The sequence below is a fragment of the Strongylocentrotus purpuratus genome, unplaced genomic scaffold, assembly GCF_000002235.5.
Source record: "Strongylocentrotus purpuratus isolate Spur 01 unplaced genomic scaffold, Spur_5.0 spur5_scaffold_12, whole genome shotgun sequence".
Classification (NCBI taxonomy): Eukaryota; Metazoa; Echinodermata; class Echinoidea; order Camarodonta; family Strongylocentrotidae; genus Strongylocentrotus; species Strongylocentrotus purpuratus.
In genome coordinates this window covers 32,252,144-32,274,778 of record NW_022145597.1, presented here as the reverse complement: position 1 = coordinate 32,274,778, position 22,635 = coordinate 32,252,144, and the positions used below count along the sequence as shown (strand labels likewise).

The window sequence follows — 22,635 nt, the reverse complement described above, 5'->3', positions numbered from 1 at the left end:
GCGCCAAGTAAAAAGTTTGAGAACCCTTCGCCTAGGCTGATACCGTGTCACGCGCCCAATGAGCTGAGAAAAGGTTTGCAATGGTTATTATCCATGCAAACCTTTTTTTCATCCACCCAATTTGCCAAGCATCGTTGGCTCAATCGGTAAGGTTAGCGTAGGATAATCCTTATAACGGTAGTGATAATGTATATATCATGTCTATGTATTTTCATATTAGATATATATATATATATATATATGTATATATATATATATATATTCTAACTTTATTTTATATACAGATATCTTTCGTCTATCTTTTAGTTCACTTTGTTTTTATCATTGCCATGATTTGCTTTGTGTTTTTTTTTTTTTTTTTTTTGCATTGTAAATGTGTAATGGGATCTAATGTTATGCTCTATGTGTCATTTTGAAAGAAAGATGAATAAATATCTTATCTTATCTTATCTTGTTGTAACTTGTGCTCTCGAGAGGGTCGATATATATAGAGTCAGTCAAATAAAATCTAAATCTAAACCTAAAGTAGTGTCTCAGTATAATCAGTAATTTTTCCTTCCTAATTTGTCTTATAAACAAAAATAAAGTCTAGTGTTAATTGATTGACAGGATGGCTTGCTGTTGTTGTTTAGGTTTATTAATAGACGTATCATTCAGGAGGTAATGAATTGAATATCTCGCCCGTCGCCAATTGTAGCCTTTATTCAACGCTTTGGTGGAATCCCTCACTCACACCGTTGTTATTTAGCATGGACCACTTAATCTGGGGCAGCTATAAACGCTTTGATTAAAGACTAAATATGACCATCGCTCCGATATGATCCGGGTGGTGCGGTGGTACCACTGATCTCTACGAAAATAGTAGCCTATAATCTAGGCGGAGTGCTGAGTGTTTCTTTGCTGCTAGACTAACCTTAAGCAGAACGTCTGATACGGCGAGACTACGAACCGTGAGCCGCGACTCACGGTTCGTAGTCTCGCCGTATCAGACGTTCTGCTTAGGGTTAGTCTAGCAGCAAAGAAAAAAGCTCGGCACTCCGCCTAGATTATAGGCTACGAAAATAGAGATCAGTGCAGTGGGGGTGAAGCTTTTCTTCACACACCTAATCGGAGATGAAGGTAGCCCATCCAATGTGTAAAAATTGCCAATTTGATAAGTGTAAGGATCGCATTGTACACATACAACCGCTATACTACACACACGCAATATATTCTTTGTGTATTGTATCCGCCAGGCATGATCAGTGCAACGATGGCTGGCTACCAATTAAAATAGGCATACTCTTTACCACATCAGCGTCATGATGGATAAAGTGGAATATTTATTCTTCACCACCCTATACGCTAACTTTTCACCACCCTAGCGTCATATCAGTGGCGGATCCAGGGGGGGGGGCCCGGGGGGCCCGGCCCCCCCCCCCCCCTTGAGAAAAAATCATGTAAAATCACGTGATTTTTACGATTTTGGGGGGTTGGGCCCCCCCCCCCCCCCCCCCTGGCGCTCAAGGGGGGGGGGGGGGTGCAAATTGAAATTTTTTTTGAGGATAAAAAAAAAAAAAGTGCTCACTACCCCCCCCCCCCCCCCCCCCCCCCCCCCCCCCCCCCCCCCCCCCCCCCCCCCCCCCCCCCCCCAATGAGCAACTTTTCGGCCGGCGCGATTTTCAAATTTTCGGGAGCAAAAAAAAAAAAGTTGGGCCCCCTCCCCTAAGAAATCCTGGATCCGCGCCTGCGTCATATACATTATCTATGGATAACCTGGAGTATTCTTCACCACCCTACGCTAACTTTTCACCACCCTAGCGCCATGTACAGTGTCTATGGATAAACTGGAATATTAATTCTTCACCACCCTACGCTAACTTTTCACCACCCAAGCGTCATGTAACATTGTCTATGGATAAACTGGAATATTAACTCTTCACCACCCTACGCTAACTTTTCACCACCCTAGCGTCATGTACATTGTCTATGGATAAATGGTAATATTAACTCTTCACCACCCTACGCTAACTTTTCACCACCCTATAGCGCCATGTACATTATCTATGGATAAACTGCACTATTAATTTTTCACCACCCTACGCTAACTTTTCACCACCCTATAGCGCAATGTACATTGTCTAAGGATAAAATGGAATAATCATTAACTCTTCACCACCCTACGCTAACTTTTCACCACCCTACAGCGCCATGTACATTGTCTATGGATAAACTGCACTATTAATTCTTCACCACCCTACGCTAACTTTTCACCACCCTAGCGCCATGTACATTATCTATGGATAAACTGGAATATTAACTCTTCACCACCCTACGCTAACTTTTCACCACCCTAGCGCCATGTACATTGTCTATGGATAAATGGTAATATTAACTCTTCACCACCCTACGCTAACTTTTCACCACCCTAGCGCCATGTACATTATCTATGGATAAACTGGAATATTAATTTTTCACCACCCTACGCTAACTTTTCACCACCCTAGCGTCATGTACATTGTCTATGGATAAAGTGGAATATTAACTCTTCACCACCCTACGCTAACTTTTCACCACCCTAGCGTCATGTACATTGTCTATGGATAAACTGGAATATTAACTCTTCACCACCCTACGCTAACTTTTCACCACCCTATAGCGCCATGTACATTGTCTATGGATAAACTGCACTATTAATTTTTCACCACCCTACGCTAACTTTTCACCACCCTATAGCGCAATGTACATTGTCTAAGGATAAAATGGAATAATTATTAACTCTTCACCACCCTACGCTAACTTTTCACCACCCTACAGCGCCATGTACATTGTCTATGGATAAACTGCACTATTAATTTTTCACCACCCTACGCAAACTATTCACCACCCTAGCGCCATGTACATTGTCTATGGATAAACTGGAATATTAATTTTTCACCACCCTACGCTAACTTTTCACCACCCTAGCGTCATGTACATTGTCTATGGATAAATTAACTCTTCACCACCCTACGCTAACTTTTCACCACCCTACAGCGCCATGTACATTGTCTATGGATAAACTGCACTATTAATTTTTCACCACCCTACGCTAACTTTTCACCACCCTATAGCGCCATGTACATTGTCTATAAACTGTAATATTAACTCTTTACCGTGTTAGTTTGTGTTAGTTATGCCTATGCCTTCACGGTGACCATATGGTAGGAATACTCCCCAGCAGAGGCCGCCCTCCTGTGGGGGGGGGGGGAGTAGGGGCACAGTGCCCCCCACTTTTTCAAGCACCCGAAAAGTGCCCCCTTTTACATAGGAATAGTGCTCCTTTTACTCTGATAAGTGCCCCTTTTATTTTGACACGTGCCCCTTTTCCTTCGACAAGTTCCCATTTTCCATTACAATAAGTGTCCATTTTCCATTCTCGTAAGTGCCCTCTTTAATCTCTAGTACTAGGGTAGGTGTGGGGGAATTGGAGACCCTTAAGCACATTTTCATAATTTACATAAACATGAAAAATGTTACACATACAGAAAGTTTTGTTTTCTCTTTAGTAACTTCTTCTCTTTATTGGGAAACGAAATTGTGGTCATGATGTAACTGATTAATATTATAATAAGATAAAAATAATTTATGACGTCATCACCAAAGGTCTCTCATTACCAACATGCGTAGGTAATAAGGAACAGTTACAAATCAAGACATCAAGACAAAATGGGATTGTTATAGTTAGTTCAAACACTTTTTGAAAGAGATACATGCAGCCAATGAACTTACTGTAATTTTGAAACGATTTTGAAAGAAGAAATTAATCCCATGTTATCCGCTTGTTATGCTTTATAATTCATTGATATTACAGTATATAACATATTGCAATTTAGTATGGGCAACCAGCGCCAAAATCAAAATCAACTCTATTTATTTATTGCAAAAGAAAGCCCTTCGTATTATGTACTGGTTCACCATTATTTATCTCACACAAGTCCAATATTTTACAAACTGAAAACCCTTACAGTATTCGACATAATTTCGCTACAATGTTTACTGATCATGTTTAAGTATTTAAAAAATATGCTCCCTCTTTCATTTCAAAACTTTTACACTATGATTAAAGCTATTCACTCTTACCCTACTCGTAATTCCTCAAATTTTTATCTAGTATACCCGAAATAAATCCATAAGACACCATGGTCCTGACCTATGGAACTTTCTCCCAGAATCTATTAAATCATGTTGCTCCCTCTCAGGGCCGTAGCCAGAGTTTGATGTTTGTGGGGGGGGGGGGCAAAAATGCGTTTTGTCCCCCCCCCCCTGCCCCCACTTCCGGCGCCTATGATATAGATGGTAATATCAAACTTATCTATTAGATAAGAAAGTTGCGACAGTGCGAAAGTGCGTCTCTTTGCTCATTTACCAGTCTCCCTTGTGACTATGACATTCATAGTTAGCAACTGGGAAAGTATTACATTCAGATACTGTACAAGATTGTACATTAATTTCAATTTTAAAGAGATCATAATGATGATTGTTAGCCGACACAAACAGCCTTTTTACCATTGCAAATCGGCCTGCATATATGACGTACTATCAAGTATATGATCAGGAAACGTATTAACATGTTAAAGTACAAACACTTTTCCCATAATTATACACGACACAAATAAGATAAAACAATGTTTCAAACAAACAACATCAACAGAAGGAGCTTCCTTACATGCTATAGCATGTGCCAAATGTGCCTGTTGGTTATGGAAAAGGGATCAATGGTATTTGCCCATTTTATTGTATGTCTGTTTACGTTTATATACACAATCATGCATGTACGCTTTTAAACTCTTATACGAGTTTATTTTTCTTACTAGTATATTCAAAATGTTAATTAATTCGTTCAATAACGATTTATCACAATTAACTCCTCCCTCTCCATCTCATGTTTTACCACCGCCCTTGCAGACATTTAATATAGTGTTCTGTAGACCAAGACAACACAAACTTGTTAACAAATTCGTTGTTATTCACATTCTCTCTAGTATAATTATATGGGAGATAAATTCAATGTTGTACAGTCAGTTTACATCTCAAATGCAGCTGTGCAACATATTTAAAACATTAGACATGGCAACCAAGTCACAATGAAAACCACATATTATTAAAAACATTTACGAGACCAGCTTTGCCTTCGTGCTTCATTATGTTGTCATCCCTTTGGAATCAATGTGGAATTGTGTGGAGGTCCTACATAAACAGCACAACAATTTCGCCGTTCATTTCCGATTCTCTTGAATTCATAACGACTGAAATAAGATCCATTCAAGTTGCAAACTTCCGACGAATCAACAGTTTCCCAGTTGCATGTACCTGCATAAGGTCTTGCGGTACCGCAAAATATTTCGGGAACAAGGTGTAATTGCGCATTTGCCAGGTATATTGAGGTTCATTTGTAAAATATATTCCACATATTACAGAATGTTGCAATATATGTTTTCTCTACAGTTGTATTAGAAAAAGATATACAGGCTAGTACAATAGAATTTTAAATTCTTGACGATAATATTTTGGAGAGTGCAAGTTTTATAATTTGTTTGATAGTCTGTTAAATAAAGAGGACTGTTTCATTGTTTAAGGGACTATGTCCCATTTGCAGGCCAAAAAAATGAAAAAGTTAAATTCCAACTGCATTTGAAAGATAATATTAATTTAGAACTTCCCTAAAAAAGGTGGGGCTTGAAAATGTCTTCAAGTGGGAAAATAATGACTATTAGTTCAAATCGACAATAGGGCTATAGAGCCCAAAGTAATAGTCTTGATTTTCAGACATTGTACCGAATGGTCAAACGTTTTATGCTGCGCAAAGATTCAATCAGTTTAATCTTGACCATCACAAGAAGTGGGTTATTGATGTAGACAAATGCTCATGTACCCTTTACAACTCTTTTCATGTATGTTATTACCAAAGAAGAAAAAAAGCCAGTCAGTCACTCAATAGTGTCTGACAGTGAAGTCTAGCAAGTAAATGGTTTTCCTTGCATAATTTGAATATGAGGACACTGCTAACGTTTAAATTTCACAGATAGGACATACATGACATATTCATAATTCCTGTAAAGTTCTACAGCATTTGAGGTTGGCTGCAAAAGGGACATAGTACCTTTAAAGTATCTCACCCGTCTACATATCAAGCACTATATATATTTTTTTAATTTATATAGGCGACAGAAGGGGATCGCAACTGTTCATTTCAGTTCATCCTCGTGAAGCAATTGCTTATACATAAACCCACCGATCGGAAATAATAAATCTCTTAAAGGTTTTATTTGAACCCCATGATCTCTTTTTCAGCCAACATGAAAGTCTGAAGAACTTTGCAGGAATTGTGAATATGTCACGTATGTCCTATCTGTCAGCAGGGTCCTATAGAATTCAAATTATGCAAGGAAACCTGTTTACTTTTAAGACTTGACCGTCAGACGCTATTGAATGAATGATTGACTTGCTTTGGTAATAAATAGAGCTGTAAGGGGTACATGAGCATTACATGCAGGCACGGATCCAGGATTTCTTAGGGGGGGGGGCAATTTGAAATCATGCGAGCCAAATATTGGTACGTTATGGTGACCAGCAGTGGCGTAATTGGGACGGGGTGGGTGCAAGTAGGGGCGAGTTTACCCCCTCCCCCCTCCGCGAAGCGCGGAAGCTTTGACATTTCAAAAATTATTAGAGAAAGAAGACGATTCGTTGTACCGTTATCGACTCTTAATCTTCGTCTAACTTCAGTTCCCCCCCCCCCCCGTGCGAAGCGCGGAAGCTTTGACATTTCAAAAAATTATTAGAGAAAGAAGACGATTCGTTGTACCGTTATCGACTCTTAATCTTCGTCTAACTTCAGTTCCCCCCCCCCCCCGTGCGAAGCGCGGAAGCTTTTACGTTTCATTAAATCATTAGAGAAAGAAGACGATTCGTTGTACCGTTCTCGACTCTTAATCCTTGTCTAAATTCAGTCCCCCTCCCCCACCTCCCGCGCGAAGCGCGGAAGCTTCGACGTTTCATTAAATTATTAGAGAAAGAAGACGATTCGTTGTACCGCTCTCGAAGATAATCCTCGTCTGAATTTATTTTCTTCCTCCTGCGCGAAGCGCGGAAGCTTTTACGTTTCATTAAATCATTAGAGAAAGAAGACGATTCGTTGTACCGTTCTCGACTCTTAATCCTTGTCTAAATTCAGTTCCCCCCTCCCGTGCGAAGCGCGGAAGTTTCGACGTTTCATTTAATTTTTAGAGAAAGAAGACGATTCGTTGTACCGCTCTCGAAAATATTCTTCGTCTGATTTCAGTTTCCCCCTCCCGCGCTCCCTCGCTACGCGTTTTTTGGGGGACCCCACCCCACCGCCCCCCCCCCCCCCCCCCCCCCCCCCCCCCCGCCCTGGCTACGCGCCTGCAGTCAGATGAACTTATGTTGATACCTTGTCTTCCCCCGGAAGTTCAGGGGTTTTAGGCATTTAATTACGGTCAGATGAGCATTATTTTGATACCTAATTGTGACATTTGCAGGTCACTAATTGGCGTGGGGTTCAGGGGGCGGAGCCCCCGGAAACTCAAGGGTTTTAGGCACTCAATTATGGTCAGATGAGTATCAAGGGGCCCGCCTTAGGGCCCCAGGTGGAATCCGGGGGGCTGAGCCCTCGTGGTTTCAGGCCTTTAATTTAATCATGGTCAGATGAGCATATTTTGATACATCATTATAATGTGACACTGGCAGTTAACTATTTTTTCTTTCTTGCTCTCTTTCTTTCTATTTCTCTTTAATATACTTTTTCAAAAAAAGTGGTGGGGGGGGGGGCTCGAGGATCCCGCCGTTCCGCGGGCCCTGACATGTAGGCATCTCAAGTAGCATTTTCTTGCCTGGCTGTAAATTTAGGAATTTGTCATTTTCCAACAAACGCATACAAAAGTACAATTTACTTAAAAGTGATGAAAAATCTCGGAAAATTATGTCATTTCAGCATTATTTGTAAACCACCGTTATGGAATTAGAAATAAACCACGTTTGAATTTTATTTCCCCAAAGCCCCCCCCCCCCCCCCCCTATCATTACGCCAGTTCTCCCCCCCCCCCCCCCCCCCGATTTACACCTTGTTGACGAGAAAATTACAACTGATATCCCTTACCTTTCTTCATTCTCTATTTGCTCTTTCCCTTTCTCTCCTCTTTCCCTTTCCCTTCCCTTCTCTCTCTTTTAAGTTTGCCTGGGGGGGGGGGGCGGGGCAAGGTCATTTTGGCCCCCACTCCGCTCCACACATTGTCGACTGATCTCTCCTTCTTTTCTCCCTTTTCTTTTCTTCTTCCTCTTTTTTGTTCCCTTTTAGCTCTCCTCTTTTCCTTTTCCTTCCTTCTCTTTTTTTTTAACGCGGGGACGGGGGGGGGGGGAGGCAAGGGCCTTTTGCCTCCAACCCCCCCCCCCCCGATCGGGAAAATTGCAACTGATATCCCCCTTCTTTTCTTTTCTTCTTCCTCTTTTTTCCTTCCCTTTATCTCATCTTTTCCTTTTTTCTTTCCCTTTCCTTCCTTCTCTTTTATTTTTTGATTGGGGGAGGGGGCAGCAGCCTGGGAGGCAATTCCTTTTGCCCCCCCCCCGATCTCCTTCTTCCCTCTTTTTTTTTCTTCTTCCTCTTTTTTTCCCTTTTTCTCCTCTTTCCCTTTCCCTTCTTTTCCTTTTCTTTCTCTCCTTTTTTTCGGGGGGGGGGGGCAAGGCCCGCTCGCCCCCCTGGATCCACGCCTCTCTACATGTACTAAATTTAAATCTAAAATTAACTATTCCAGTTTATCCATAGACACTGTACATGGCGCTAGGGTGGTGAAAAGTTAGCGTATGGTGGTGAAAAGTTAATATTCTAGTGTACCCATAGACAATGCACATGGCGCTAGGGTGGTGAAAAGTTTGTGTAGGGTGGTGAAAAATTAATATTCCAGTTTATCCATAGACACTGTACATGGCGCTAGGGTGGTGAAAAGTTAGCGTAGGGTGGTGAAGAGTTAATATGCCAGCTTATCCATAGACAATGTACATAACGGAAGGGTGGTGAAAAGTTAGCGTAGGGTGGTGAAGAGTTAATAATCCATAGACAATGTACATGACGGTAGGGTGGTGACACGTTAGCGTAGGGTGGTGAAGAGTTAATAATCCATAGACACTGTACATGGAGCTAGGGTGGTGAAAAGTTAGCGTAGGGTGGTGAAGAGTTAATATTCCAGCTTATCCATAGACAATGCACATGACGGTAGGGTGGTGAAAAGTTAGCCTAGGGTGGTGAAGAGTTAATATTACCATTTGTCCATAGACAATGTACATGACGCTAGGGTGGTGAAAAGTTAGCGTAGGGTGGTGAAGAGTTAATATGCCAGCTTATCCATAGACAATGTACATAACGGAAGGGTGGTGAAAAGTTAGCGTAGGGTGGTGAAGAGTTAATAATCCATAGACACTGTACATGGCGCTAGGGTGGTGAAAAGTTAGCGTAGGGTGGTGAAGAGTTGATATTCCACTTTATCCATTGACAATGTACATGACGCTAGGGTGGTGAAAAGTTAGCGTGGGGTGGTGAAGAGTTAATATGCCAGCTTATCCATAGACAATGTACATAACGAAAGGGTGGTGAAAAGTTAGCGTAGGGTGGTGAAGAGTTAATAATCCACAATGTACATGACGGCAGGGTGGTGAAAAGTTAGCGTAGGGTGGTGAAGAGTTAATATTCCAGCCTATCCATAGACAATGTACATGGCGCTAGGGTGGTGAAAAGTTAGCGTAGGGTGGTGAAGAGTTAATATTCCAGCTTATCCATAGACAATGCACATGACGGTAGGGTGTTGAAAAGTTAGCGTAGGGTAGTGAAGAGTTAATATTCCAGCTTATCCATAGACAATGTACATGCATGGCGCTAGGGTGGTGAAAAGTTAGCGTAGGGTGGTGAAGAGTTAATATTCCAGCTTATCCATAGATAATGTACATGACGGAAGGGTGGTGAAAAGTTAGCGTATAGGGTGGTGAAGAGTTAATATTCCACTTTATCCATAATTGACAATTTACATGATGCTAGGGTGGTGAAAAGTTGAGATCGTGAAAAATTATATCCATAGAAAATATGTACATGACGGTGACATAATGGTGAATAGTTTATGTGATTTGGTATTTAAAGAGTCAATGCCCCCTTTCCCAGAGAAAAGGCATATATATGCATGACATGCTTATAATTATGGTGCGGGGATATATTGCAATTCGAAAGAAGATAATAACGTTTTAATTTCTAACATAAATGAGGTGAGGTCTTAGTATAATTCTTTGATTTGCCCCTAAGTACTGCGCTTTACCCCCCCCCCCCCCCCCCCCCCCTCCATCATCTACTCTCATTATATCCGATCACCATGCCTATTTTAATTGGTAGCCAGCCCGGTGGGGTCACTCAATGTGACTTCCGGACCGCATGACCGTTACCACAAAGGCATATAACCCCCTTTTGCGGTCAATTTCAAGGACATTTTGTGAAATTTAACCCCCTTTTTTACGTCAAAACAAGGACAAAATCGTACTTTGGAATACCCCTATTTATAAGATTGTAAGGACACTTTTGCAAATTTACCCCTATTTTACCATATTTCAAGGACAAGACTCGGCTCCGAGAATTTTTCTTCCTGGTTTTCTCTTTTCCCTTCCCGGTTTTCTCTTTTCCCTTTTCCTGACCCCTATTTATCAATTTCGAGGACACCTGTGCACCCCTATTTTCTTTATTTCGAGGAATATTTTGTCCGCGGACATTGCTTGAAATTGACCCCTTTTTCCGCGATTTTGGTAACGGTCATGCGGTCCGGAAGTCACATTGAGTGACCCCACCGGGGTAGCCAGCCATCGTTGCACTGATCATGCCTGATGGATACAATACACAAAGAATATATTGCGTGTGTGTAGTATAGCGGTTGTACGTGTACAATGCGATCCTTACACTTATCAAATTGGCATTTTTTATACATAAGATGGGCTACCTTCATCTCCGATTAGGTGTGTGAAGAAAAGCTTCACCCGTGCAGTGGGTGGTACAGGTCCGCGTGATGTCAGGTGATGTCATGCAACAAGGCATTGCCATACACTGTACATTGGATGTCTGGATGCGATGTCGACTGATAGAGCTGCGCTGGTGTTTGATCTTAGTTAAATTGTGTAGCGACGACGTCGACGGCGACAAAGATTTGACTCTGAAAAAGGTACTGGGCTAGCTGTCATTCATTCTTCCAAACAATAGTAAAACTAAGACTCTTAAAGGCATCGTTTAACAATGTTTAATCTGAGATGCACGGCCCTACGTGTTATCAATATCATCAGTGTCTGTGCAGTGTTAAGCCCTGGCCTAGGCCTTGAGTCTATAATTATGGTGTAGAGTATATAAAGACCGCCAAACTTCGGACACTTAAGACAAAACGGGGGAAAACATTAAATTCATTTTTTAATTATTGAAAGATCAAATATACTATTACTGTGCAAATACTGTTTATGTAGACTATGTCATGAAAAGAAAATTAGTAAAGGAAATGGAAAACTAGAATTAGGGTCTATTTACTTACCCGCCGAACCTGTTTTCATGCCAAGCTTCGGACGTTCATGTGAAGCGCACGTATATCGCACGTATAGCACGCATTCATCGGAGGTTTGGAAACTGGATCAAAATTGTACGACGGGGGTAAGTGTGACTGCGATGATTTCATGAAAAAAAGTATTATTTTCTCGTTTTGGGTAGATTTGAGTAAGTCTAGATCTAGGTAGGGAGGCCAATGCCCGGGCGTAAGGCTTCTACACCTACGATTTGTGCGCTCGTCGCCCACTTCAAAAAAATAGCAAAGGGAAAAAAAATGATGTAAAAATAAAAATTGAAGAAAATAAGAAAAGAAAATACAATTATACATTTCACAACATACCTATAATCACGGATCTGTAACAGTCTTTCACCATTTGTTGACAATCTTGCAGATTTTGACGTTTTTTAATCCAATAATTGTGGTTGCAGACGACCTTGACGCACTCGCACCACCGACTAAGAAAATCCTGGAGGGCGTAGAGGTTTGCTCACTAAAAACCTTCTCATTGGCAGAAGGTAGACCCTAAAAATATGGGATCCGTTTTGAGTAAAGAACTTTTGATAGAGATCAACATTTCAGATGTTCACAATTGCCACTTCTAACAACTAGAAAATATAAAGAAAAAAGATTATATCTTTTTAAATACAGATTTTTACAAACTGAACATTCGAAAGTAGATAGAGTACGATGTTTCTGTCAATCTTGCGTTGGTTTGAGCCCTATAGCTACATCCATCTCAAAATGAGAAGGAAAACAGTGAACAGTGACGTCATTGTTCGCGCCAAAAATAAAGGGTATTGCGACATAATCTGAGCTCCGGTCAGATCGTGCGCAAAGCGTAGTCTTATTTATAGACCCTAGTACCTTATTCTCACAGCACTAGATACGAGTGTCGTGCAGTAATGTATGAGAAGTGCTAAAAAAGATATTTCAGTAAAAAAAAAAAGTCTACGTGAGCAGTCTATACTCCAATTGAGAATTGAAATGAAAGCCATGATTTGAAGGTGTGTGTTGTATGATACATGGTTAGTGAGTGTGTATGTTACGTATAGCGAAAGGGAGAGAGAGAGAGAGAGAGAGTGAGAGAAATATTAGTACACGTACGTTGCATGCATGGATGTGAATTGGACCTCGTAACTTCTCGATCATTGATAATAAGGAATACTCACGAGGAAATCAAATTATTGGAATACACATCTAAGGTAAATATCAATGAATTATATATATTTCTTTCCTGCCAATTTGATATCTATTCTTCATTTTTGAACCATCGTCTTCGGCTCGTAGTAGTAGAAGATGTAATCGTTCGCACATTGATGGCTGGACTGCAGCCTGCATCGGGGCTTGCCTGTGTCGGTGGAGGGATCAACTAAGAAGAAGAAGGTGTGTACGTGTGCGACCGATTCAAGGCTAGCCGCTGTTGAGTGATTGCACTTTCGCGCGAAGTTTTAAACTTCATCATGAACTTTGTCCCTCGGGCCTGTCTAATTATGAACGTAACTTTGCGACATGAAATATAATTGTTTCAAGGCTCTTACGTACGGAAAGGCGTAGAAGGAAGCTGGATAAAAAGAGCTGGATATCTCCTATTTGATGGAACTTCTGGAGTCGGCAGATGGGTGGATTTTCTTAGTGAAAGTAAATGCTTTCTTTTAATCTTAGTTTTAGTATAAACAAATTAGTAATTAAAAAGTTAGATTTGGGCATTGGCCTCCCTAATCTACATTGTAGGTAGAACTATCAGAAAGGTGTTTTTCACAACACTCGTACAATATTTTGGTGCTAAAATCTTACGAAAGCGCTATTTTTTTCGTAGTCGAAATGACACTCAATGTTGCCTGTCCGAAGCTTGGAAGAGCCCCATCTTCTGGTAGGGGAATCTAACTAGTACCCCTAGGTCCGTGGTAATGGCCGCCATTAGAAATTTTTCGCGATAGAGTGAAAAAGTATCTCATAAGCTCCCATAATTTGGGCAGAAACCACCCGAAATATGCCAAGGATTTGTTTTTAATCGATATATTGGAGGCTCTACACCTTAACTCCCCTGTTAAGGAACTGTAAAAATCTACAACCTGAAATTTGTCTCTGAATTCAATGTTTTTTGTGAGTTTTGCAGACGGCAACCTGCCCTAACTTTTTGTACTAACGATATAGGTTAGTAGAAGTATCAAATGCATGCAAGTTACCCGCCTGAGCTAGGCTCATATTTTGCGTTCGAGCCGTTGAAGTAATTTTTGTCCGAAGCTTGGCAACGTCCGAAGTTTGGCGGTTTTACTCTAGATCTAGACTAATTGAAGCCCTAAAAAAAATTGTCCTTCAAAATGATCAAGAAGTGCATCAAAAGAAATAAAAAAATTGAGTGACCTGTTTTACCATAATCGTTTCCCCCAATAGACTGTAGTGTTGTGAAAACCGTTTGGCAGACGGTTTTTAAAATTTGTAATTCCAATCATAAATATCTTGATAATCAGACAGGCGATTGGCTTGTTAAAATTATGGGGTTCCTGACTGACCTAAAGGTTTATAACTATGATTGCAGCATGAGCTAAATCCAGGATTTTGTTTCAGAATCTGAGACAAAGTTACTGGATCCCTTAACTGCTTAAAGACATAAGAGACTAAAGAGTGGAAAACTGGAAACGATTCTCGATCTTACAGTGTAGTTTTTAGCTGCATTGACCTGGCTGTGTATTAAAAGCTGTGCTATTGATTCTCAACATTTCAAACACCACTGTACAAAACTTAACTTATTTCACTCAAAATCGGTACTTTACTGACAATTGATGACACATAAATAGCAGTAAAATATAATTGTTTCAACTTATCAATGTTAAAAAGAATAATTTCAAAATTCAAATTGTAAGTCTACTGTAGTACTGACTACTAGCTACTATCAAACTCACTGATCAGCCACATCGTGTTTATTGCGTGCATTTGTGTGTTGTGTGTGTATTGATGATTTGTGCCTGCAATTGCTGCCTATTAGCCCGTTTGCAGCGCTAGAGGTCAATACGCATTAGCATTGACTCTCTATGCTTTGCTGGAGTGGTTTTAACTGGAGTTCTAGACCTATAGATCTAGACCACTCCAGCTCCAGCAAAGCTAGACCAAAGTTTCTGTCTCTTTCGTTCTTTAGCCTCTGATTTGAGTAGGGTCGGAGCTGACCCTACCCAAATCAGAGGCTTACGAATGAAAGAAACAGAAACTTGGTCTACAGCAAAGCTAGAGCTGAGAGTCGATGCTTCCAATTTGTCCCAAATAGTAATTTTTCAGAGCAACCTTACAGCTTATCTGTACTAGTTTACAGGAGGGATTAGACTGCCCTGCAAGGTCACTGGACAGGTGGTTATCTCATCAACTCAGCTCTCAGTTAACATAAGAAAAAGATGATCATGGCCATGGGGGACCAATGGTCACCGATTACGATTAGGCATTGTTTGTTATATAGAGGGCGCAAGTAGCTACAAGTAGTGCAGTGGGCCATTAGAATAGTTGAAATATATCTGGTCACATGATCGTGATCAATCAAAACCCAATCATTTTTTTATGCAGGTTCCTAGGCATTAAGTTCCTAATGTTAAGCAATACAACACATTACAACTCTCTAGTTTCTGTTTAATTTTTCTTCAATTTATATATTTCTTATTTAGCCAGGTCACTATAGAAAGACTTCGACATTCACCGGTGTCTAACGATGGGTCATTGGTCACTCATCGCTTTGGTGGTCAGCTGTTGTGTCTCTGCAGTTCTGTCCGATATTCAAAACCAGCTAGACAATGCTATCAGAATGCCAGAAGCAGAGGTATTTAAACTTTCGCATTTTATAGGTCTTTGTGAGTTCGTACAGGAAAAATAGGTTTAATGATTTTATTTCTATCCTTCTCTCTGTTTATCGCCGAATAACCAACTCAGTCAGTAGAACTGTTTTCCGATGGCCAATGTGCAGTTCTTCCCCAAGTGGGGTATTCAATAAAAAGAAGAAGGAAAAGGAGATGGAGAAAAAGAAGAGGAAGAAGAACGTTGTTTTTAAAAAAAAATTATTGCCGGTTTCATTGAGAGTTGGCTTGATCTTTGAACTCTTGAACGATGTAAAAAACTTTAGTTTCCAATTCATAGCTTTTTAGAAGATACTGTTATTGTAAGTGAACGTCATAGTAAATATGAGATGTATATTTCTGTTTGTTATGAAATCTTTAGCAATCCAGCGCATCAACACGGCCACCGTTTATTGATAAAGCAAGACGAGCAAGGTACATGGTCCATAAGGTAAGTTTACATACCCCTGATATAATGCCCCTGGCAATATTAGGGAATTATTATTCATTTATTTTATTTAAAAAAACAAAAAACATAAAGTCTCTCTGTGATGCCCCTCTATCAATAATTTGATAGACTTGTTAGAAACAAATTTCCAATGTTAACTAATGACTTAAGAAGTATGCTGAACATATCTCGCTCTTCTCTTCTCTATTCGTTTTCTTACCTTCTCTCTATTACTTACAGTGCATAAGGACATATTTTTCATATGGATATTATTATTGATGATATGGAGGCAGGAATCAGGGATGGGAATGGTACGGTGTATTGATGCAATGAATGTGGGCCATATTTCAAACAGAATATTCTCACATCTAAATGTGTACATGTGTAAATGCTCTCTTGGGTTTTTTGTACCATCAATGGATGTAAACTTTCAGGGTCTCTGTCATGGGGTTTGGGGGAAATTGGAGAGAGGGGGGGGGGGGTTAATTTCAGGGTATGGTGAAAGAAAAAAGTATTACCACTAATTACCATGGAAGCTCATTTTAGAGAATACTTCTATAACAAACACTAGCCATACAAATGGAATCTGCTGGTCACCTTTCTCTGTAGTGTATTTTATTATTTTTTCGCACTGGTATCGCACTGGTATACCCTACATGATTGTGTACCTGAACAGCAAAATCTGTATACCGGTAGCTCAAAGGGAGACACACAAAGGAGGTGGTCCTTATGTACAGGATCTTAATGTACACATTTCTGTAGCAAACACTATTCAAGGTAAAAAGAAATTGTGATTTTGATATATAGACGTGTGGTCTTCTTTACAGGTAAAAGTAGGTTTCATGATATGATTAATACTATGATTGCCTAGCTGTCAACCATTCCTATTTTGGAGGAATCTTTCCTATTTGGGGGGCCTTCAAGCTATTGTTTTGAACCCTAGATTCCTATATTTTTTTTGGAATATGCTGTGTGAAAAATATTGAAATAGACTGTATTCCTAATTTGCCTTGAGAGATTTTTCATTTTTGCTGTGAAAGGTAGGCAGGTGTGTGATTGTATTATTAGTAGGCTATGATACTACTGATAATTAATATTAAAGGGATCGGCTAACTTTGTCTCAGATTCTAAAACAAAATCCTGGATTTAGCTCATACTGCAATGATAATTATAAACCTTTAGTCAGGAACCCCATGACTTTTACAGGCTGATCCCCTGTCTGATTTTCAAGATATTCATGATGGAAAACCAAAATTTCATTCTGCGTTTTCCTAACGGTTTTGATAGCACTACAGTCTATTGGGGAAAACGAGTATGATAAATCCGGTCACTCAAAGATTTTTACTTTTTTGAGGCACTTCTTGATCGTTTTGAAGCACAATTTTTTTAGGGCTTCAATATTACACCATATCACAGACACTGTTAACACCTAGGGCTGTTCATCTCAGATTTAACATTGTTAAACGATGCCTTTAATCAGTATATTATTGATACAACAGTATTTATAAACCAGTATGTATGTGTATATTTAGGCTAACTGGACAGTCATAGCGACGTTCTCCACCAAGCCTGAGATCCTGGGACGCTCTTTCCCAGCTCCCACGTCCATCTCGGACGGTGCGCTTGGCAAAAGCTCCGGCACACCTTACTTCTACCTGGCGGAGATCGACAGCACCATGCAAGATGTCGCCAAGAACCCCAACGTGACGTTGAGCTTCAGCGAGGCCGAGTTCAGCGATGTCGCAGACTGTGCCGTTTCTTCTTCGTCTGATCCAGAGAACCCTCTCTGTGCAAGGTTGATGCTTTTCGGTAAATAAGATTTATTTTCTTTTTCTTTGTTTCTCGCTTGTTTTTATTCTGCAACCAAATGTTGTGCAGGAGGCATTATTAAAGATCACGTTGAGTTCTGGGTGGTGTTTCACAAAGACTAAGAATAAAAGACTTAAATTGGACTTGAACTATGACAGGCCATTCATGCCATTGGTTGCTCTCATGGTCTCACCATTAGTCTCTCAAGGGACGTTATAAATCTACAGAATTTGCGATAGTTCGTTGTTTTACAAAAAAAAGTTACATACATTGTAAAGTTAGGTTATATTTAAGACTAAAATTATTCTACAGTATGCGATTTATGACTTTAAAAAGCCTTGAACCAAATGTAAAATTAGAGGGAAAAAATATTCAAAATTTTTCCTTAAATAATGAACTAACAAAAAAAGTAAATTATGAGGATTTGTGATCAGGATTTGTACATCGATCCCTTAAGAGACCAATGCCAGGAATGGTGAGAGCAAACAGTGGCATGAACTGCCTGCCATATAAGTCCAACTTAAATTCGATCTTAGTCTTTGTGAAACACCCCCCAGGCCATGCTATTTCATTGTGAAAGAAACCATCTGGATGCAATTTGGGAAGGTTGATTATGTAACATAAGAATTTGTGTATATTCCGTCAGGTTTTAGAATCAACAAAACATTACAACGAGAAAGTGACTCAATAGGCCCGTCATCACTATCTCGAGATTGCCAAATATCCAGCTATTTGAACTATCCCGATCGCAAACTATCCAGCTATTTGCGTCTTCATTAGAACGAAGTAGCAAATTAGCTGGATAGTTGGTCGGGATAATATCCCAAGATATCTCGGTCTAGTTTGCAAAATATCCCACTATTTCCGAACTAGCGGGATAGTTTGCGACCGTCTTCATTAGACCGAAGTCCGGAGTCAAATATCCCGATCCCATCATGCACAACGATTTCCGGTTCGCACATGCGATCTATACCGCTCAGCGCGCTAGTACAACCACTGACCTCGAGTAAGCACGGAAAACCGCAAACTAGACTGAGATATCTTGGGATATTATCCCGACCAACTATCCAGCTAATTTGCTACTTCGTTCTAATGAAGACGCAAATTAGCTGGATAGTTTGCGATCGGGATAGTTCAAATAGCTGGATATTTGACAATCTCGAGATAGTGCAGACACGCCTCATCTTGCTGAAAAATACATGAACTGCACACAGGAATTTATATATGGGACTACACATACCGGTGGCGTGAATGTTAGGTCCAAAATTTCCAGCTGTGTCTTGTATTTTGATAATATGTGCATTTGAATAGCCACCCTTGTACGATTGATCACCGTGAAATGTAGGAGTGCAATTGTGCTGGCCTTAACTTTATTCCTGGTACGGGGAGGGGGAGCTGGAAGGATATTATCTCGTTTTTGTTTCTTTTATTTTCTGTCATAGATGTAGCGTTTTCAATTACAGTGATATATCCACTTTCCTCTAGGTAAACTGGTTCACGTTACTGACCCCAAGGAAAATGCGTTTGCAAAAGAGGCCCTCTTCTCTCGTCACCCTCTCATGCCCAGCTGGCCCAGCGGTCACAACTTTAGCTTCAAGAAACTGATCATCACCGACGTCTGGATCTTAGACTTCTACGGTGGAGGATCATCTCTTTCGGTTGAAGACTACTACAAAGCTACACCATAATCATAGCTCAACACCAACAATGGCCTGCAACACATAGGCGATAATGCTAAGACCCCAATATTAATTTTTTTTTTTAGCATAGGGCGACTGCATACATACTCAAGAAATTGTTTGCAATTAGTGAAAAATATTGTTAAGACATGATACTCAGTACTTCATATGTGCTAATTTAGAACACGATGTAAGGTGACAAAGAGGTACAGATAACACAGAAGCAGCTGGGATGGGAAGTGACATGTCCTACTTGGTACATGCTTTCAATATATAAAATGGGGTACTGGTACGTGTTTAATAGAGAGCATCCTATTGGTTGAAAAGCTATCATGTGACACTAAACATATGGTAATACTCCCCTCCAGAGCGTGTAATATACATGTAGCAACTATTTGTTGGTTTTTTCACGCTATATTGGTCAAAAAGTTTGTCACATAATTATCCAAGCAATTGTATTTGTGGTTATTGATGCGTGCATTTGTGTTAGAGGGCTGGATGCCTCTTAAAATAACCAAGGCCTGACAAATAGCAGTCACAAATGTCCTTATGTTATATAATATTGAATGCATATCACTGTTTTATATCACAAAAATGTAAAGTTATTTGCTCTTCCAGCCCGTCGTTTGTATATGATAAAGTCAAAACTTTTCTGTACGATTATCAAAATGCTTTTGATGTCTCTGTTTATGTACATGTACAAGTCAAATAAGGAAAGTGCACTGATATTACATGTTGTTTAAGATGTATGATGGGGCATGGGGATGTATTAACAATATGTGAGTAAATTGAATGCTGGGGACTTGCCTGCCATAGCAGTAACTCCTGGATTCCTGCTAAGGATGAAGTATTGTGATGAAAGAAGGGAAAGGTCACCCTGAGATGAAGTTGATTTGTACTGGTGCAAAAAACAAACCAATAATAATGTCAGATTGGACTTCCTATTGGGCATTAGCTCAATACTAGAATACTAGAATGAGAAGTTTATACGATAGAAAATGTTAAAGAGCAATCCAGCCCTTGTATTGAATTCAATTGTATGGAAGCAGAAAAAACGAAAGAAACAGAATAGCGAAAGTTTGAATTAAATCGAACCATTACTAAGAAAGTGATGAATGTTTGAAATATGAGATCACTAAATCTGTGTGAATCTGAAATTGGCAATTTGTTTAGTGGATAATGAGTTAGTCATGGCCAACTCTCTCACTTGTCATGTTCAAAAATATCATAAATTTCTGTTTTTCTCCTACGCACATCCTTTGGGGCACTATTTCAAAATAAATGTATAATAATGGATAAACAATTTTGAAATTGGGGCGTTTCCAATACCGGTCTTTACCTTTAAATAATATGATGTAATAAATGTTGGTACACAGGAATTGTGATGTAAACATGAAATGTTGAGTTAATATATTCAAATGTGTGAAAAATGTGTCTGCATATGATGTAGTGACTATTTTTTTTAATGTGGTTAGGCGAGTCAGTTCTTATCACAGCAATATAATTATGTTGTTAATATGCAATTTTGTTTATAGTTCAATTTCTTGGAAATTAAATTGTGGGGTGTGAATGCCTTCATTTGCCAATAGATAAAGCCATCGTTTTGCTTCAGTCAAAAATGATGACGTAGCTTAGATTAGGGAATAGGGAGTTTGAGAGTGTACATTCAGGTGGTAGCAATTTAGTGAAGTTTTTTCTTTATCTACTGTTCCACACACTTCTTACAACTTATACCCCCCTCCTCTCTCTCCATTATTTACCATTTTAATGCTGTAATTCCCCCTACTTTCTCTTTCCGTACTGATCCCTCTCTTTACTCTTTCTCTCATGTCCTTTTCTCTCATTTCCCCCTCTCTCTCTCTCTCTCTCCCTTTCCTCTCTCTCTCTCTCCCTTTCCTCTCTCTCTCTCTCTCTCTCTCTCTACACTTTTCCCTATTTTCTCCTCTTTCCTCTCCCCCATTCATCTACCTACAGAAAAAACTACTACCTCCATTTTTTCTTTGTTACAATTAATTCATTTCATTGTATTCCTTCTTTCTCTATTAAAAGACTTTTCCCTCCTTTTTCTCACCTTCTTCCTATCCTCCTTTCTCCCTCTCTTCCACCTCATTTTTCCTTCCCCCCCCCCCCCCCCATTTGTTGCCTCTCTCTCTATTTACATGTCTGATTACATTTTAGTACTGATCTTTTCCCTTCCCATATCTTTCAATCCTTCTCCTTTTCTCCCTTTCCAAGATATCTCCCTCTCACTTTGCATTTTCCTCTTTGTTTTCCTCCTTCTCTCTCTCACTTACTCCTCCTTTTCTCTCACTCACTTTCTCCTCCTTTTCTCTCCATTCCCCCCTCTTTCAATCCTCCCTTTCCCCATCTCCTACCCCACTGTCCATCTTGTAACTTGTCCTCTTTTGTCAAACTTCCTTCTGCTATGTATAATTATAAAAATGCAAACGTCGGTGTGAAACATTGATGTAATGTGTGATGTATTGTTTTACAGTAGTGTTGTTCATTCATATTTGACTGCAAAAATGTATCCAACTTCAGCTGAAATCATGTAATCAAGATTGTTTTTAATTTGAGTAAATAAATATTAATGAATATAATCTTTGCGTGCTATTGCATTTGTACAGTTTGAGAGGTGGATGGAGCTAAGCAAATAGTGAGATGTGTATTCTTTATGCTGTGTTGAAGGGGGGTAATCTGATATTTGTGCTCCGGCGACAGGCTTTTTTTCATTTGAGTATAGAGTTAGGGTTGCAATTAGGTTCAAAGTTGGGTTAGGGATTAGGATTAGATCTAGTGCTGGGTCCATGGTTGAATTCAGGAATCTGGCTCGTGTAGGACATCACTGCTGAGCAACCGTAGCAGGTGTTTTACAACCTTAAAGATACATATTAGTGGGCTCTTGGTGAGAATTCAACAGTGTTGTCAGTCATCAGGATTAGCCTTTAGTTTTGTAACCAAATTGCCTTATAATGCTCTGCATTTTCCACCATTCAGAAGTAACAGAGTCTCAAAATAGCCCTGTGCAATATCTCATCGATTAAACAATAATTGATGTTGAGGTGGAAATACTTGGGTTCCGGGTTCGCACTGCTAGTATCTTTTGGCAAGACGTTCATCTACATTTGCTCCTCCCCACCCAAGTTACAGTGGTAGGACATGAATGGTAATATGGTTGGATTGGCTCGAGTGCACTTGTAAAAAGCCTGGCCGAAATAATACCCAGGGAGCAGAGCGTGTACACTACCATGTGCAGATTAGCAAGTGAATCCAATGACTGGGATATTAATTAC

At 39.9% G+C, this 22,635-nt stretch overlaps 1 protein-coding gene across 2 annotated transcripts; it reads left to right on the top strand.

Annotated features, from left to right (window-relative positions):
• The first annotated feature begins 11,104 nt into the window (after positions 1–11,104).
• LOC592314 (protein CREG1) lies at positions 11,105–20,858 on the top strand. Of its 2 annotated transcripts, none has more exons than XM_030982454.1 (5): positions 11,105–11,222; positions 15,246–15,393; positions 15,789–15,857; positions 17,387–17,663; positions 19,149–20,858. In XM_030982454.1, the coding sequence occupies exons 2-5, from the start codon at positions 15,286–15,288 to the stop codon at positions 19,349–19,351; spliced, it is 657 nt and encodes a 218-aa protein (XP_030838314.1). In that variant the 5' UTR covers positions 11,105–11,222; positions 15,246–15,285; the 3' UTR covers positions 19,352–20,858. The 2 variants fall into 2 exon arrangements, with proteins under 2 accessions (XP_030838314.1, XP_030838313.1); XM_030982453.1 differs by having other exon boundaries at positions 15,242–15,393.
• The last annotated feature ends 1,777 nt before the right edge of the window (positions 20,859–22,635 follow it).

Bases quoted from the DNA above. Each gene is read 5' to 3' on its own strand.
- LOC592314 (XM_030982454.1), top strand. From the start codon at position 15,286: ATGGGTCATTGGTCACTCATCGCTTTGGTGGTCAGCTGTTGTGTCTCT. The intron at 15,858-17,386 runs GTAAGTTTACAT...GTGTATATTTAG, and splicing joins CAAGGTACATGGTCCATAAG to GCTAACTGGACAGTCATAGC. The intron at 17,664-19,148 runs GTAAATAAGATT...ACTTTCCTCTAG, and splicing joins TGCAAGGTTGATGCTTTTCG to GTAAACTGGTTCACGTTACT.